The sequence below is a fragment of the Carcharodon carcharias genome, chromosome 10 (assembly GCF_017639515.1).
Source record: "Carcharodon carcharias isolate sCarCar2 chromosome 10, sCarCar2.pri, whole genome shotgun sequence".
NCBI classification, from domain to species: domain Eukaryota; kingdom Metazoa; phylum Chordata; class Chondrichthyes; order Lamniformes; family Lamnidae; genus Carcharodon; species Carcharodon carcharias.
The window spans coordinates 143625353-143640952 of NC_054476.1; the positions used below are offsets into that span (position 1 = coordinate 143625353).

The 15600-nt window shown below is 44.2% G+C and overlaps 1 protein-coding gene across 1 annotated transcript in view; it reads right to left on the minus strand.

Annotated features, from left to right (window-relative positions):
- Positions 1-15600, minus strand: part of ncbp3 (nuclear cap binding subunit 3) — a 31949-nt gene that overhangs the window by 10099 nt on the left and 6250 nt on the right. The window contains exons 2-7 of the mRNA XM_041198003.1: positions 8708-8773; positions 7189-7294; positions 4022-4147; positions 2523-2651; positions 1075-1199; positions 331-439 (exon numbers count right to left, since the gene is read on the minus strand). Coding sequence (XP_041053937.1) covers positions 331-439; positions 1075-1199; positions 2523-2651; positions 4022-4147; positions 7189-7294; positions 8708-8773 — 661 coding nt within the window. The remainder of the gene's footprint in view (positions 1-330; positions 440-1074; positions 1200-2522; positions 2652-4021; positions 4148-7188; positions 7295-8707; positions 8774-15600) is intronic.

The window sequence follows — 15600 nt, forward strand, 5'->3', positions numbered from 1 at the left end:
TTAAAAAATTCAAGCTTAATTTGTGCCGAGCCTTATCCTTATGAAATTTGTTCGTTGGCCCCTCAAGTGAGAAAAACATTGAAATATGCCCCCACAAAAAAGTTGAACAAGCCTGCCCTAATCCCTTTGCTCCTCCACAACCCCTAGACTCCCACCATTATAGGGAAAGGCAAACCAGCAGGGTTCCTGCTCCTGACTGTCACACAGAGGACACTAAACCAGGAGAGGATTGGGGAGACTGTGATGCTCACCACAGTCAGATTCCCTGCCAATCTTCACTCAGTCAGGTGGTCCGGTACCTGCAGGGGTGGGGAACTGGACCCCACTCACCTTTGGTGGCGAATCTCAGTTGCAACTTGTTTCCCTGTGGCGCCCTGATTGCTGGCCGCAGATCATTTCGAAGGATTGAGGCTTGTTCAGCCTGCGACAGCGTGTCCAACTAGCCAAAGAGAGAGAAAAAAATGACTCAACAGCTAATTTATCGTTGCTCAGCACTAGCACAGGCTGTATGATAAGACAGAGAGACTGAAAGCCTCGAGTACAGTTGGGCCTGAGCTCAGTACAGGAAACACGCAATGCCATTGTCCCTACAGGACTCTGGGTGGGTGTCGGTAATAATGACTAGTGAACTGGGCGATGAAGGGAAGAAGTCAGGTAAACATGAGCTCCCTAAAGACCGCTGCTGTTCCTGTGCTGAACAGGAAAAGCTCAGAGGGTGAAGAGAAATGCCCATCAATGATGAGGTGATTTATAGACCTGAAGGGGGAACACAAAGAGGCAAGGTTGGTGTCTGAAACATATTTGACAAATTTTGGAGACCACCTTGAGTGAAGGGAGATATGGGGTGTGAAGGAGATTCTATGAAGATAACAACAGAAGAAATAGGAGCTGTATGAGGCCATTCAGCCCCTTGAGCTTGTTCCAGCATTCAGTAGTGATCTTCAACCTCAGTCTGAACTCCACTTTCTTGCCCTAGCCACATATCCTTTAATTCCCTTAGTCCCCAAAATCTAAGTATCTCTGACTTGAATATACTCAACAATCAGTAACCCAATCTCCCATACTCAGTCATACCTCACTGTCTGTTGTGGCTGCTTTGCATTCTACTTCTTCAGAGTCCCTGGGCTCCTTCTCTAACTCCCCCTCTTCCTCCTCTTCATCATCGGCCCTCTCAGCTGGCTCATGCTCATTGGAGCTATCTGCAGAAAATCATTACAAACTATTTAGCAGCGAAGCAATAAACGTGCACAGGATTCATGGAGAGCAATTGGCAATAAATATGACGTCAAGTGGATCATACAGATTACATAAAACAGAGGTTGGGACACCTGGCAGATTAGGCCTGGTTCTCTCCAGTGCTTGGCTGCAAGTGGATTAAAACAAGGGAAATCAAATTTACAAGAGAGTGAATTTGAGCTCTGTAACATTGGGTGAAGTGTCATCACTGAGGGAAGACAATAAATTAGGAGCGTCACATAAGAAGCACATTGCATTACGAAAGCACACTGGCTTAAAAATGATACCAGTACATTAAACATACCGAGACAGCAACTGAAAGCACGGTCACAACATAAACATGTAAGGAGCTCTCTCAGTGGGGAAACGCAATACCAAGGTGTAGCTGTAAGCCACACAAATCAGGATGCCCCAATGTTCTACTTCCTGCTCTGTGTTGAGTTTGTTAATCGCAGCTGAGGCAGTGTTTCAGATAAGACAACTGACTTCAGAGTCCCCAGGAAGAGTCCCTGAGAGAAGGGAGAGGGATAAAATGCAATTGACTAGGGTTTCCCCGCTCTGAATGACTAACCAACCCCATGTTGGAAAGTGTGAGGAGGGTCAGCAACAGACTCAGCTGTGATACTTTTCAGTCAAATATCCTGCTGACATTCACTTTCTAGAAAAGGTGACTTGACACTTGGGGCAAAGTGCTGAATGGTTCTTTTACTCAGTCACAGAATGATACAGCACAGAACAAGGCCATTTGGTCCAATGCGTCTGTGCTGGCTCTCTGAATTAGCCCCACTTCACTGCTCTTTCCTCTTAGCCCACTAATGTTTTCCTTCCAAATACTTGAGGAGAAATATTTTTAGATAGAAAATTCAAATTATCCAGTAAGGAGGAACTGGCTGGGGCTCTTTATTTTAGAAAAGAGAAAGTGACTTGATAAGAGGTCATTAAAAGTATGTTGGGGGTTTCATAGGGTAGCCTTAGAGAAAAGAACAGGAGGCTCTTATACAGCATAAACTCTGGCACAGTCCCAAATGGTCTATTACTGTGCTGTAAATACTATGCATTGTAGGGTGTGGCGTTATCCCCAGGGTTATCGGCTGTGACATACAATAGAATGTTTACAGCAAACAATCCTGAATCAAAGAACGGCACAGGTCAAAATATCATCTCATGGTAAAAGTGATTTACACTACAGCAGAAAACTAGCACTACACTGCAGCTTTAACAGCCTTTCCTCAGGTGCCTGAGATGGAGGCGAAGTAGCTGTTTAATTGGCAGCATTCAGGAATTACCTTGCTTCTCAGAGTTGAGTTTGCCTCTTACTGCAGCCTGTGAGCGAGCACTAGTATTCACATCTGCCCTGACACTGAGGTTAATCATGGCACGGGCAGCTGTGACATCATCCAGCCATACCACGTTACCTAGGAAACATCCAAGCAATGAGACTTTCAGAATAAGAACAAAATAGCACTAACATTTACACTTGGTTCACTTGCATACTTCAGCTCACCTGAGTTTAATCAGCAGAAACTCACTGCTCATAGTTTGGCTTTTCACAGCATCAGGGACATCTCTAAGGACCAATGAAGTACTTTTGACGTGCCTTGTAATGCAGTGTTGCAATGTAGGAAACACAGAAGCCAATTGCATACAGCAAACTGACACAAACAGCACTGTGATAATTAGATAATCTGTTTCAGTGAAGCTGGTTGAGGAGATAAGTATTTGCCCCAGAATAGTGGGGAGAATTCCTCCATTCTTCTTTGAAATAGTGGCCATGGGGTCTTTTATGTCCACCTGAGACACCAGTCAGGGTCCTTGGTTTAACATCCCATCTGAAATAGACACTTCCAACAGTGCAGTGCCCTCTCAATACTGACCCTGACAGTGCGGCGCTCCCTCAGTACTGACCCTCCGACAGTGTGGCGCTCCCTCAGTACTGACCCTCCGACAGTGCGGCGCTCCCTCAGTACTGACCCTCCGACAGTGCGGCGCTCCCTCAGTACTGACCCTCCGACAGTGCGGCGCTCCCTCAGTACTGGCCCTCCGACAGTGCGGCGCTCCCTCAGTACTGGCCCTCCGACAGTGCGGCGCTCCCTCAGTACTGACCCTCTGACAGTGCGGCGCTCCCTCATTACAGACCCTCTGACAGTGCGGCGCTCCCTCAGTACTGACCCTCTGACAGTGCGGCGCTCCCTCAGTACTGACCCTCTGACAGTGCGGCGCTCCCTCAGTACTGACCCTCTGACAGTGCGGCGCTCCCTCAGTACTGACCCTCCAACAGTGCGGCGCTCCCTCAGTACTGACCCTCCAACAGTACGGCGCTCCCTCAGTACTGACCCTCCCGACAGTGCGGCACGCCCTCAGTACTGCAGTGGGAGTATCAGCCTGGATTTAGAGGTCAGAATGGCTGTAGAAATCTGTTAAAGCTTCAGAAAAGCAGTAGATGGAGGAGGGGCTGGACGGAGGTATCAGCTGTTCATGACAGCTTTGTTTTATATTCAGCAATGTGTTTAAGCTTCTTTCACATTCCAGCTCCATTATGGAGGGAGTAGCTGAATAACCCACAGTCTCTTTCGGAGCAGTGTATCTGAATCACAAATTCCTGGGGCTGAAACCTCGTGTTTGATGGGAAAGTGATGACACCAGGATAGAAAACTGACTTGGAGAAGAGGCAAGAGATGAAAAGCAAAAAAAACATTAAACTGAGGAAGAAGTTCCATGCTGAGTTTGAACATCACATTCTCAGTCTCCAAAGCTGAGAAGCCAAGAGCTCCTAAAGTTCACTCACAGGAGGAATCATCAATCCACTCGATGCTAGATGGAGGGTATTCCTTAAAATACGCAAAGATCTCTTCAGTGCTCATCTCATCAACTCCGGTCACGTGGAGGGCCTCCAGGCGAACCTTGGGAATGGCTGCAAAACACACAGCAGCAACAGACAGGACAACTTTCAACAACAACCAACTTGCATTTATATAGCACCTTTAACAGAGAAAACATCTCAAAGTATTTCACTAGGACAGTAATTGGATAATGGTTCAACATCAAGTCACACAAACAGATATTAGGGCAGATGGCCACCAAGAGTAGGGCAATGGAAATCAGATGTGCAAGGGGCCACAATCAGAAGAGTGCAGAGATCTCAGAGTTGTAAGGCTGGTGGTGATTACAGAAATTGGGAGGGCCAAAGCCACTGAGGGGTGTGAACTGTATATTTTGGACTAAATGAACTTCACAAAGACCCAGCTCAGCATACCAACGGTGACCGTACAATATAAACACTACGAATAAATATCCAGGGACCTTCCATAAATAATGAAACAATTGATCTCTGAATGACATCAGCCACTGTTTAAAGAAAGAATTCAATAACGTGTGGCATCTGACGTGCAATAGACCCAAAAGGCGTCATACAGGAAACAGACATGAAGTTTTTATATCACACTGATATTTGTGTACAATTCTGTGAAATCTTTATTTTATATATAAATATCATTCACTTTGAGGGGAGATGGTGGCATATTGGTAGTGCCACTGTATTAGTAATTCAGAGGCCCAGGCTAATGCTCTGGGGGCAATGGTTCAAATCCCACCATGCAGTTGAAGTTTAAATTCAATGAATAAAATATGGAATATAAAGCTAGTCTCAGTGTAAAAACCCAGCCATTTCACTCATGACCTTGAGGAAGGGAATTTGCCATCCTTACCTGGTCTAGCCTACAATAATGTGGTTGACTCTTTACTGCCCTCTGAATGCTTTTTCTGTTCATTCATGGGATGTGGGCGTCTGTGGCTAGGCCAGCATTTATTGCCCATCCCCAACCGCCCTTGAGAAGATAGTGATGAGCTGCCTTCTTGAACCGCTGCAGTGCATGTGGTGTAGGTACACCCACAGTGCTGTTAGGGAGGGAGGTCCAGGATTTTGACCCAGCGACAATGAAGGAACAGCGATATATTTCCAAGTCAGGATGGTGAGTGACTTGGAGAGGAACTTCCAGGTGGTGTCTGCTGCCCTTGGTCTTCTAGATGGTAGCAGTTGTGGGTTGGAAATAGCCCAGCAAGCCACTCAGTTCAAGGGCAATTTGGGATGGACAATAAATGCTGGCCTTGCCAGCGACGCCCACATCCCATGAAAGAATAAAGAAAAAAAACCCTTTATTATATATAATTCTTAGTCAATTTCATTTTCAAAGATGGAGAAACAATGCCCGATGTACCTTGGCTAACAGCAGCAATTGTTTGCTTTGATAAAGTGCCTATAGGTGCAATGGGTGTGGTCCTAGACTACAGTGCCAGGGGTGGGGATCTGGCAGAACTAGGGTAAATCAGGTTGGTAAAATGGAGTTATGTTAGCTAGATGGGGAACCTGAGGTATGGCAGAACTGGAAGGAGCATGATGGATTGTAGTTCACCAATGGAATCCCAGTGTGTCTCAGATGTGTAAAATAAGAACAAATACTCCAGGAGCACTTGCAAATGACTGGCAGCCATGGTTTACAAATTTTGTGGAGGTCTGTGTCTTATGACTGATTCTTGGACAGGTGACTCTTGTCTTTTATTTCCTTCTCAGTCTTTGTCTCTCTGTTGTCAATAATTAAAATACTTATACTTTCTAGCTCTTAATACATAAGTCATTATAACCGGAACAGCTAATCTGAGCTTTTAAAAGGTAATGAATTTGATGTTAATTTTGGGAAAATAAAATCAAATCAAATTAGATGGAAGAAAGACATGCTGTTCCTTTCCTTCTTCACGTGATGTAACAAAATAAAAAGCTTTTATTTAAAAGTTTACTTCAAAATCTACTCATATTTAACACCCAGTTCATATTCAAATCATTTTCAAATATATGCACGCTGACATGTTATTAGAGACACACCCTGACTTCAGCAGATAGAAATAAATTAGCTTATAACTGAAACATGAACAAATGTACAAATGTGTAATAAGTACTGTCTGTCATATTTGAAGCGGATCATTCCCACACATACTGTCTCTCTCTCTCCATACATACATACATACATATATATACATATATATATATATATATATTATATATAATATATATATATATATGTACACACACACAAAAAAAAAAATTTAGGTTAAAATTTACCCTACAACTTTTCTTCAAACAATTTTGAAAAACAGCTTGAGCACATTTTACTAAAATTTAAAGAGAGACATTTAACAGTATGATTGACTGCATATTAAAGGTTCATCATAGGAAACTGAGGATATTGCACATGCTTGGACTGACAGTCAAAGGTCTAGACAAAAATATTAAGCCCAAACTTCAAGTAAAAACAAAACTAGGTTACTAAATGACAATCAAAACCTTATTTTAGACATCAGAAATTTCAGTTACTGTGAAATAAAATGACATCTAATCTTTTTTTCTGAATAAGTATTTTATGCAATTGAGTTGGTTCACTGTTTATTTGTCTTTTTTTTAAATTGGCAAGTTCTGTTTCTACATCAATTGAGGATTAGATGTTTTCGTAAGTTTCTCATTAGCCCTTCTCTAAGCTTTCGATTCACACATTCACCAGCTCTTCAGTGCTAATTTGCTGTGGTTTTACTTTTAGTCAATCAACAGAGTGTGACAGTGAAAAGGTGACAGAAAAAATCTGACAAAAAGCTAAGTGCATCCAGTGCAGCAAAAATCTTTAATAAATAACATTTAATTAAATAAGTATTATATAAGCTACAGACTATGTTATATCAGTGCACTTTTGGAACTGCTGCCTCTACACTCTGGGTAACTCATTAACTAGTAAAAGTTAATACGATTGTGCAACTAGTTAGATGTTAGATTAAGTGTGCCACTCTGCATCATGCCCAAGGGGCTAGCAAAGGACAGGGATGCAAGCTGACTTCATAAAACTTCCAAAAGTAACCTCTTGCTTTCAGTCCACAAAGACTTTTTAGAACAGAACAAAATCAAATTGTCACCTTCCTTCAAGATCTCCTTGTCAAGCACCACCTTCCGCTGAGTGAGGTTCACCTCTGCCCGGAAGTGAAATCTCCTTGCTCGTTGTTCCTTCCTCTCCACTGCTTCCTGTAGAATTAAATGAACTGATAAACACTAGGGTGAGGGGATGGTGTTGAGAGGCAGCCATTCTGGGAACTGGTGGCAGTGGGAGACAGTGAGGGGCAGTGAATTGGAGAGGCTATACCACAACCACAATATCTGTCCCCCGCCCCTAGTTGCACTGATTTCAGAGATTCAAAACCAACTTATCCAGGCTACTGTGATCAATATACTGCCTCCTCTGTGTTTATGCACACTGCCAGTGTTTAATGTAACATTTGGTTTGAGCGTTTGGTTTTGCACAGAAACAAGACTTTTTGCCATTGTTTATACTCCACATGGACCTCCTCTCACCTGACTTCATACCACCCCATCTCCATATCCTTCTATTCCTTTTTCCCTCATTTGTTTATCCAGCTTCCCCTTAAATGTATTTATACTCTTCACCTCAACCACTCCCTGTGGGAGTGAGCTCCACATTCTCCCCAATCTCTAGGTAAAGGAATTTCTCCTGAATTCCTGATTAGATTAGTTAGTGACTGATTTATATTTGTGGCTGTAGTTTTGTTCTCGGCACAAGTGAAAATGTCCTTTTATAATTATTAAGACCTCTAGCAGGTGACCCCTCAGCTTTTTCTTTCTAGAGAAAAAAAAGAGTTCCAGCCTGTTCAATCTTTATAGATGGTTATAACCTCTTGGTTTTGGTATCATCCTTGTGAATCCTTTCTGCATTTTCTCAGTGCTGCAATATCCTCTTTCCAATATGGGGAGCAGAACTGTTCACAGTACTCCAAGTGTGATCTAAACAAGATTCTATACAAGTTAACTTCTCTGGTTTTCAATTCTGTTGCTCTAGAGATGAACAGCAATGCTGGGTTTGCTTTTTTCCAATGGTCCAATAAGCCGAGTTGCTACTTTCATGATTTGTGAATCTGTAACTCAGATTGTCTTGCTCCTCTACCTTATTTTAACTCCGATTTTCCAAGAATTAGCTGCCCCCCCTAATTCTTCCCACCAAAAGACACCACCTCACACTTCTCAATGTTCAAGTTCATTTGTCAATTACACACCTATTCCACAATTTCATTGAAGAATTTACTTTTGCTTTGTAAGCTGCAGGATGGAGGTTCAGCTGCTTTCAGTGGGCATAACAATTCCACGATTGCGACAAATTGCTTATCTGCCATCTCATCATAGCAAGCCACAAGGACTGGACCTCTCACCACGACCGAATGCTTGGAGTGAGATCCCTCTCCTCCAGCTAAATTTCATGTGACAGATAATGTCACATGAACTGAACCACTGCCTCCCTGAGATCCACGGCGACAACCCATACCATTTGTCAGTCATGACAATAAACATTCCTCCCCACCACCCACCCCCCACCAAGATTGTTGAACCACATCTCAAACCTGGGATAAAGTTGGAAGTGATCTGTACCTTTGAGGTAACATCAATGCCAGTGATGAAAGTACCAGCCTTGTTCTCATAACGCCTACTTGTGTCCTGTGTAAAAGGAATGAAAGAGAAAAAAGATCAAGTCACTTCATAGTGATTATCGACCCAGATTTTTTGAAATCCCATATTATTAAGCACTACTGGCAGAGTCCCTGCACACCATCACAGATAGATTCACAGCCTTAACTTCAAATCAGAATCTTAGTGCGGTTCAGTTCCTGAAGGTGCTGATTCTCACTGGGGGACAGTTCCTGAAGGTGCTGACTCTCACTGGGGGACAGTTCCTGAAGGTGCTGACTCTCAATGGGGGGGCAGTTCCTGAAGATGCTGACCCTCAATGGGGAATAGTTCCTGAAGGTGCTGACTCTCACTAGGGGGCAGTTCCTGAAGGTGCTGACTCTCACTGGGGGACAGTTCCTGGAATTGCTGACTCTCACTGGGGGGCAGTTCCTGAAGGTGCTGAGTCTCACTGGGGGGCAGTTCCTGAAGGTGCTGACTCTCACTGGGGGGGGCAGTTCCTGAAGGTGCTGACTCTCACTGGGGGGGCAGTTCCTGAAGATGCTGACCCTCAATGGGGAATAGTTCCTGAAGGTGCTGACTCTCACTAGGGGGCAGTTCCTGAAGGTGCTGACTCTCACTGGGGGGCAGTTCCTGAAAGTGCTGACTCTCACTGGGGGACAGTTCCTGGAATTGCTGACTCTCACTGGGGGGCAGTTCCTGAAGGTGCTGAGTCTCACTGGGGGGCAGTTCCTGAAGGTGCTGACTCTCACTGGGGGGGGCAGTTCCTGAAGGTGCTGACTCTCACTGGGGGGCAGTTCCTGAAGGTGCTGACTCTCACTGGGGGGCAGTTTCTGGAATTGCTGACTCTCAATGGGGGACAGTTCCTGAAGATGCTGACTCTCACTGGGGGGCAGTTCCTGAAGGTGCTGACTCACTGGGGGACAGTTCCTGGAATTGCTGACTCTCAATGGGGGACAGTTCCTGAAGGTGCTGACTCTCACTGGGGGACAGTTCCTGAAGGTGCTGACTCTCACTGGGGGACAGTTCCTGAAGGTGCTGACTCTCACTGGGGGACAGTTCCTGAAGGTGCTGACTCTCACTGGGGGACAGTTCCTGAAGGTGCTGACTCTCAATGGGGGGCAGTTCCTGAAGGTGCTGAGTCTCACTGGGGGAAAGTTCCTGAAGGGGCTGACTCTCACTGGGGAAAGTTCCTGAAGGGGCTGACTCTCACTAGGGTATCTAGTTCTCTCTGTTCCTTCTTCATGTTGCCAATCTCCAAATATGAGCTTCGACAATGGGCACCAACAGGTCATTTGACTTTGAATTATCACAGGAGTCCTGTCCTCTCCTCAACCATTATTGATGCTTTAAAGGAACCAGAAGAGGCCATTCAGAACCTTGAGCATGTTCTAACATTCAAGCAGGTCATGGCTGATCTGTATTGCATCTGTATTTTCCTGCCTTAGCTCAGTATCTTTCTTGATACACTTCCCCTACCTATTGATCTTATTAACATGTTAAACACCTTGATCAGATTACCCTCAGCCTTCTAAACTCTCAGTACAGACAAAGTTTATGCAAACTGTCCTCATAATCTAGCCCTTTAATCCCTGTACTTGCAGCAGGCAATGCTGGACAATGCTCATGAGCACCTATCCTCAATCAAGGTCAGTCCCGAAGCCCCAGCTGCTTTCTTGGCTGAAATCAGCAGGGCTGAAAGCTGAGTCCCTGGGGGGGAGGGGGGAGGGGGGGGGGGCGCGGAAAGAGGTGGTGGTGTGTGTGTGTGTGTGTGTGTGTGTGGAGAGAGAGGAAGAGGGTGGGGGCACCTTCTTGAACCACTGCCATCTAATTCTTTCTAACAGTTTTGATAGAATTGAGGGCCTGATTGGCCAGTTGGCAGTGTTGGACTGGAGTCATATAAGTCTAGACTGGGTAAGGACAGCAGGTTACCTTTCCTGAAGGACATTAGTGACAATCTAACAGTTTTACAGTCACTTTTACTGATCTGAGATTTTTAAGAGTTTTTTTTAAGCCCAACTTCAAATTCTCAAACTGCCAGAGGTGGAATCTGAATTCTTGCTGTCTGGATTGTCAGCCCTGTAACATGAACTGGTGTTCCCTAATCCTCCAGCTTCCACGATTTTCATTCCCAAATAAAAGGTTTGGAACTCCTCAATGTCCCCAGCAGGATTTAGAGTAGCTCTCTGCTGTGTGAAGCTTATGGAAAGCCCATGAGGTGGAATGGGAATTCCTCCAGGCTTATCACTCTGGATGTAAAGCAGAAAATCCAACTATGCCCTTACCCTACCGACTAGGATTAAAGGGCCACTACAAACAAGGTGGAATTCTGGAACTACTGAGGGAACAGTACTGAGGGATGCTGCACTGTCAGAAATGCTATCTTTCAGATTAGCCTTGCCCACAATGGAAACAATTTCATAATATATCACAACAGTCCACTTGCTTTATAACAATCACTAAATCTCATTGGCTGCAAAGAGCTTTGGTACAAGCTGGGATTGTGAAAGATGCAATAAAAATACAAATCTTTCACTTTTATGTATACAGAAGCCGTTTTGATTTTCACTTCATTTCCTCGGGAGTTTGCTGTGAGTGGTGACAGGCTGAGCCCTTCAGACCACCGTGTACCTTTCAACATTTAAATCAACAACATGTATTTATACAGCACCTTTACAAAGTAAAACATTCCAAAGCTTCTCACAGCAGGGTTATCTAACCAAAGTTTGACACCAAGCCATGTAAGGAGATATTAGGGCAGGTGACCAAAAGCTTGGTCAATGAAGCAGGTGTTCAGGAGAGTCTTAAAGGTGAAGAGAGGACAGTTTTAGAGAGGGAATTCCAGAGCTTAAGGCTCAGGCAGCTGAAGGCATTGCCACCAATGGCGAGTGATTAAAATCAGCAATGCTTGGGAGGCATGAATTAGCCGAGCATTGTGATCTCAGCTGTAGGACTGCCAGAGATTAGAGAGATAGGGAGGGGTAAGACCACGGGGGGGGATTTGAAAACAAGGATAAGAATTTTAAATGTGTCTCATTGCCACACAGTGGGCACAGGGGGAAGTGGGTGAATGGTGCTTGCTGCAAGTGAGAACACAGAGCTTTTGGTGAACTGAATGTGTATCGAGGGTGGATGACATTATGCAAGGAATATTCTTCAGCTTGAGCCAGACCTTCAGTGTTAACTCCAAGCACAGGCATGTGGAGAGACAGCAAGTTCCCTTCAGCTTGTAAACAGCTGCTGTGGAAGCCTGGAGATGGGCCTGGGGACTCTGGTCTGCAGCATTTTATACAGTGCTGCTGTACACTACTGGCTCTATCCACTTTTGCAGTCACGTTACACACAAGGAAACTGCCAGTAAGAGATGAAGCTGGTACAGAGAGCTGGCGAATGCCTGAATCAGTCAGCAATATTGGAATCTAACCCAACTGGATAAAAGGCCTCATGCAGATGTTACATTTTACAGAAACTATTTCTCTGGTGAGGGAATCCAGAACAAGGGCTCATAAAATGAAAGGTCATCTCAACTCGAAAAGATTAACTGTTTCTTTCTCCACCGATGCTGCCTGGCCTGAGTATTTCAAGCATTTTTTGTTTTTATGTCACAAAATTCGAGCTAGGCCACTAAGGAGTGAAACCAGACAACACAAACCTGGAATTCTCACTGTCCCCCTGCCCCTCCACACACACGTGGACACACACACAGCAGGCTGTGGATGCTGGGGCACAAGACTGTGATGAACTGATTTTTCTTGAGCAATGCAGAGATATGAATAAAGATAGAAAAATAAAATTAAGCTGAAGGTCAGCCATGATGTAACTGAATAGCTGAACAGTCTTGAGGGGCTGATTGGCTGACAGCTCTTCCTGTGGGCTGGAGCTGCTCTGATTGGATGAATCTGCAATTACAGTGTGATGAAAGAATATGCCTCATGACTGCAAACACTTAATTCATTCATTCACTCACTGTCAGACATTTTTTTAAATTTAAAAATAACTTGTTTGCAATGGTGATCCAAACATTCCCATAATAATTACAGCAGAGGAATATATGAACATACAAATTAGGAGCAGGCGGAGGTCACTTGAGCCTGCTCCTCCATTCAATAAGATCATAGCTGATCTGACTGTAATCTCAACCCCACATTCCTGCCTACCCCCAATTACCTTTCACTCCCTTGCTTATCAAGAATCTATCTAGCTTTGCCTTAAAAATATTCAAAGACTCTGCTCACCGCCTTTTGAGAAAGGGAGATCCAAAGACTCATGGCCCTCAGAAAAAAATTCCCCTCATCTCTGTCTTAAATGAGCAACCCCTTATTTTTAAACAGTGACCCCTAGTTCTAGATTCTCCCACAAGAGGGAACATCCTCTCCACATCCACCCTGTCAAGACCCCTCAGGATCTTAAAGGTTTCAATTAAGTCACCTCGTACTCTTCTAAACTCCAGTGGATACAAGCCTAGTCTGTCCAATCTTTCCTCATAAGACAACCCACCCATTCCTAGTATTAGTCTAGTAAATCTTCTCTGAGCTGCTTCAAACGCATTTACATCTTTCCTTAAATAAGGAGACCAATACTGTACACACTACTCCAGGTGTGGCCTCATCTGTGCCCTGTACAACAGAAGCATAACCTCCTTACTCTTGTAATCAATTCCCCTCACAATAAATGATAACATTCTATTAGCTTTTCTCATGCCATTCAGTCCATCATTGTTGAGCCAGTATTTTTCAAACGCATCTCCTCATTACATGTGGGAACATAGGAACAGAAGGCCATTCAGCCTGTCGAGCCTGCTCCACCATTCAATATGATCATGGCTAATCGAATGCCTTTTACCCACACTATCCCCATAACCCTTTACATTATTGTTAATCAGAAATCTTTCAGTTTCTCCCTTAAACATATTCAATAACTGAGCTTCCACAGCCCTCTGCAGTAGAGAATTCCAAAGATTCACAACCCTCTGAGTAAAGAAATTTCTCCTCATCTCAGTTGTAAGTGGTTTCCCCCTCATGTTGAAATTGTGTTCCCTAGTTCTAGACTCCCCAACCACAGAAACACCTTACCTGCATCTACCTATTCCTTTAAGTATTTTGTAGGTTTCAATGAGATCACCTCTCATTCTTTGAAACTCTAGAGAATACAGGCCCAGTTTCCACAGTCTCTCTTCATAAAACAGTCCCGCCATCCCCGGAACAAGTCCGGTGAACCTTTGTTGCGCTTCCTCTATGGCAATAATATTCTTTCTGAGGTAAGGTGGCAAAAACTGCACACACTACTCCAGGTGCAGGCTAACCAAGCTTCTATACATTTGAAGCAAGACTTCACTACTCCTGTACTCAAATCCTCTTGCGATAAAGGCTAACATTCCATTAACCTTCCTAATTGCCTGCTGCACCTGCCGCTAGCCTTCAGTGAGTTATGGACAAGGACACCCAGGTCCCTTTGTACATCTACACTTTCTAATCTCTAACCATTTAGGAAATACTCTGCACATCTGCTCCCCCTACCAAAGTGGATAACCTCACATTTTTCCACCACATCATATCCCATCTGCCATGTTCTTGCCCACTCACTAAGTCTGTCCAAATCCTCCTGTAGCTGCTTTACATCTTTCTCACAACACACGTTCCTGTCTAGCTTTGTATCATCTGCAAACTTGGAAATATTACTTCTGGTCCCCACATCCAAATCAGTGATATGTATTATGAACAGCTGGGGCTGTTCCTTGCAGTACCCCACTAGTCGCAGCCTGCCAACGTGAGAATGACCCGTTTATTCCTACTCTGTTTTCTGCCTGTCAGCCAATCCTTAATCCATGCCAGTATATTACCTCCTATCCCATGTTCTTTTCTCTGTGGAAAATGCTTGTTATTCTATGACTCGACCTAGTTACATGGAGCTTCCTGTATCTTACATGCCAGTTTCTCTGTGCAGCTTCAGCACAATTTGTGGGGTTTAAGTCACACTCGTGAGGCAGGAGGAAGTATGTGAATACAAGAAAACCAGAAAATAGGAACGAGATTTACTGATTGTAAAAACATAAAGATTCATCTGGTTCGCTTTTTACCAACCCTGCTTCCCTTCCCTTATGTTCTTGTTGTAGAAACACTTGGACAGTGGAAGAACAAGTGGAATTTGGAGTTTGGATACACACGACTAGTTCACATGTATAAAAACAGCTATTAACATGTGAGCTGCTGGATAAAATAAGACCAAGATACATCTCATCTTGGTAGATGACAAGAATTATGGAGTTGTTAACTAGGTCACAGCAATCAACAACATACATTTATATAGCATCTTTAACACAATAAAACATCCCAAGGTGCTTCACAGGAGCATTATAAAACAATCGTGACACCGAGCCACAGGAGGAGATATTAGGGCAGATGACTGGTCAGAGGGGTAAGTTTTAAGGAGTGTTTTAAAGGGTGAAAGTGAGGTAGAGAGGCGGAGAGGTTTAGGGACGGAATTCCAGAGCTTGGGGCCCAGGCAGCTAAAGGCACAGTCGCCAATGCTGGAGCGATTAAAATCAGGGATGCACAATTGGATTAGCGCAAAGATCTCAGAGGGTTGTGGGGCTGAAGGAGATTAGAGAGGGCGGGGCAGGGCGAGGCCATGAAAGGATTTGAAAACAAGGATGAGAATTTTTCAAGATGTTGCTTGACCAGGAGACAATGTAGGTCAGCATGCACAGGGGTGATAGGGGAACCGGACTTGGTGTGAGTTAATCTCTATCAATGAGTTGACAACAGATCTGGACATCAAGTGAGGAAAAGTCCAATAATTGGAAGATTTGGGAACCACAAGTCTAAAATCAGCTGCTCCTTCCAAACTACATTATATTC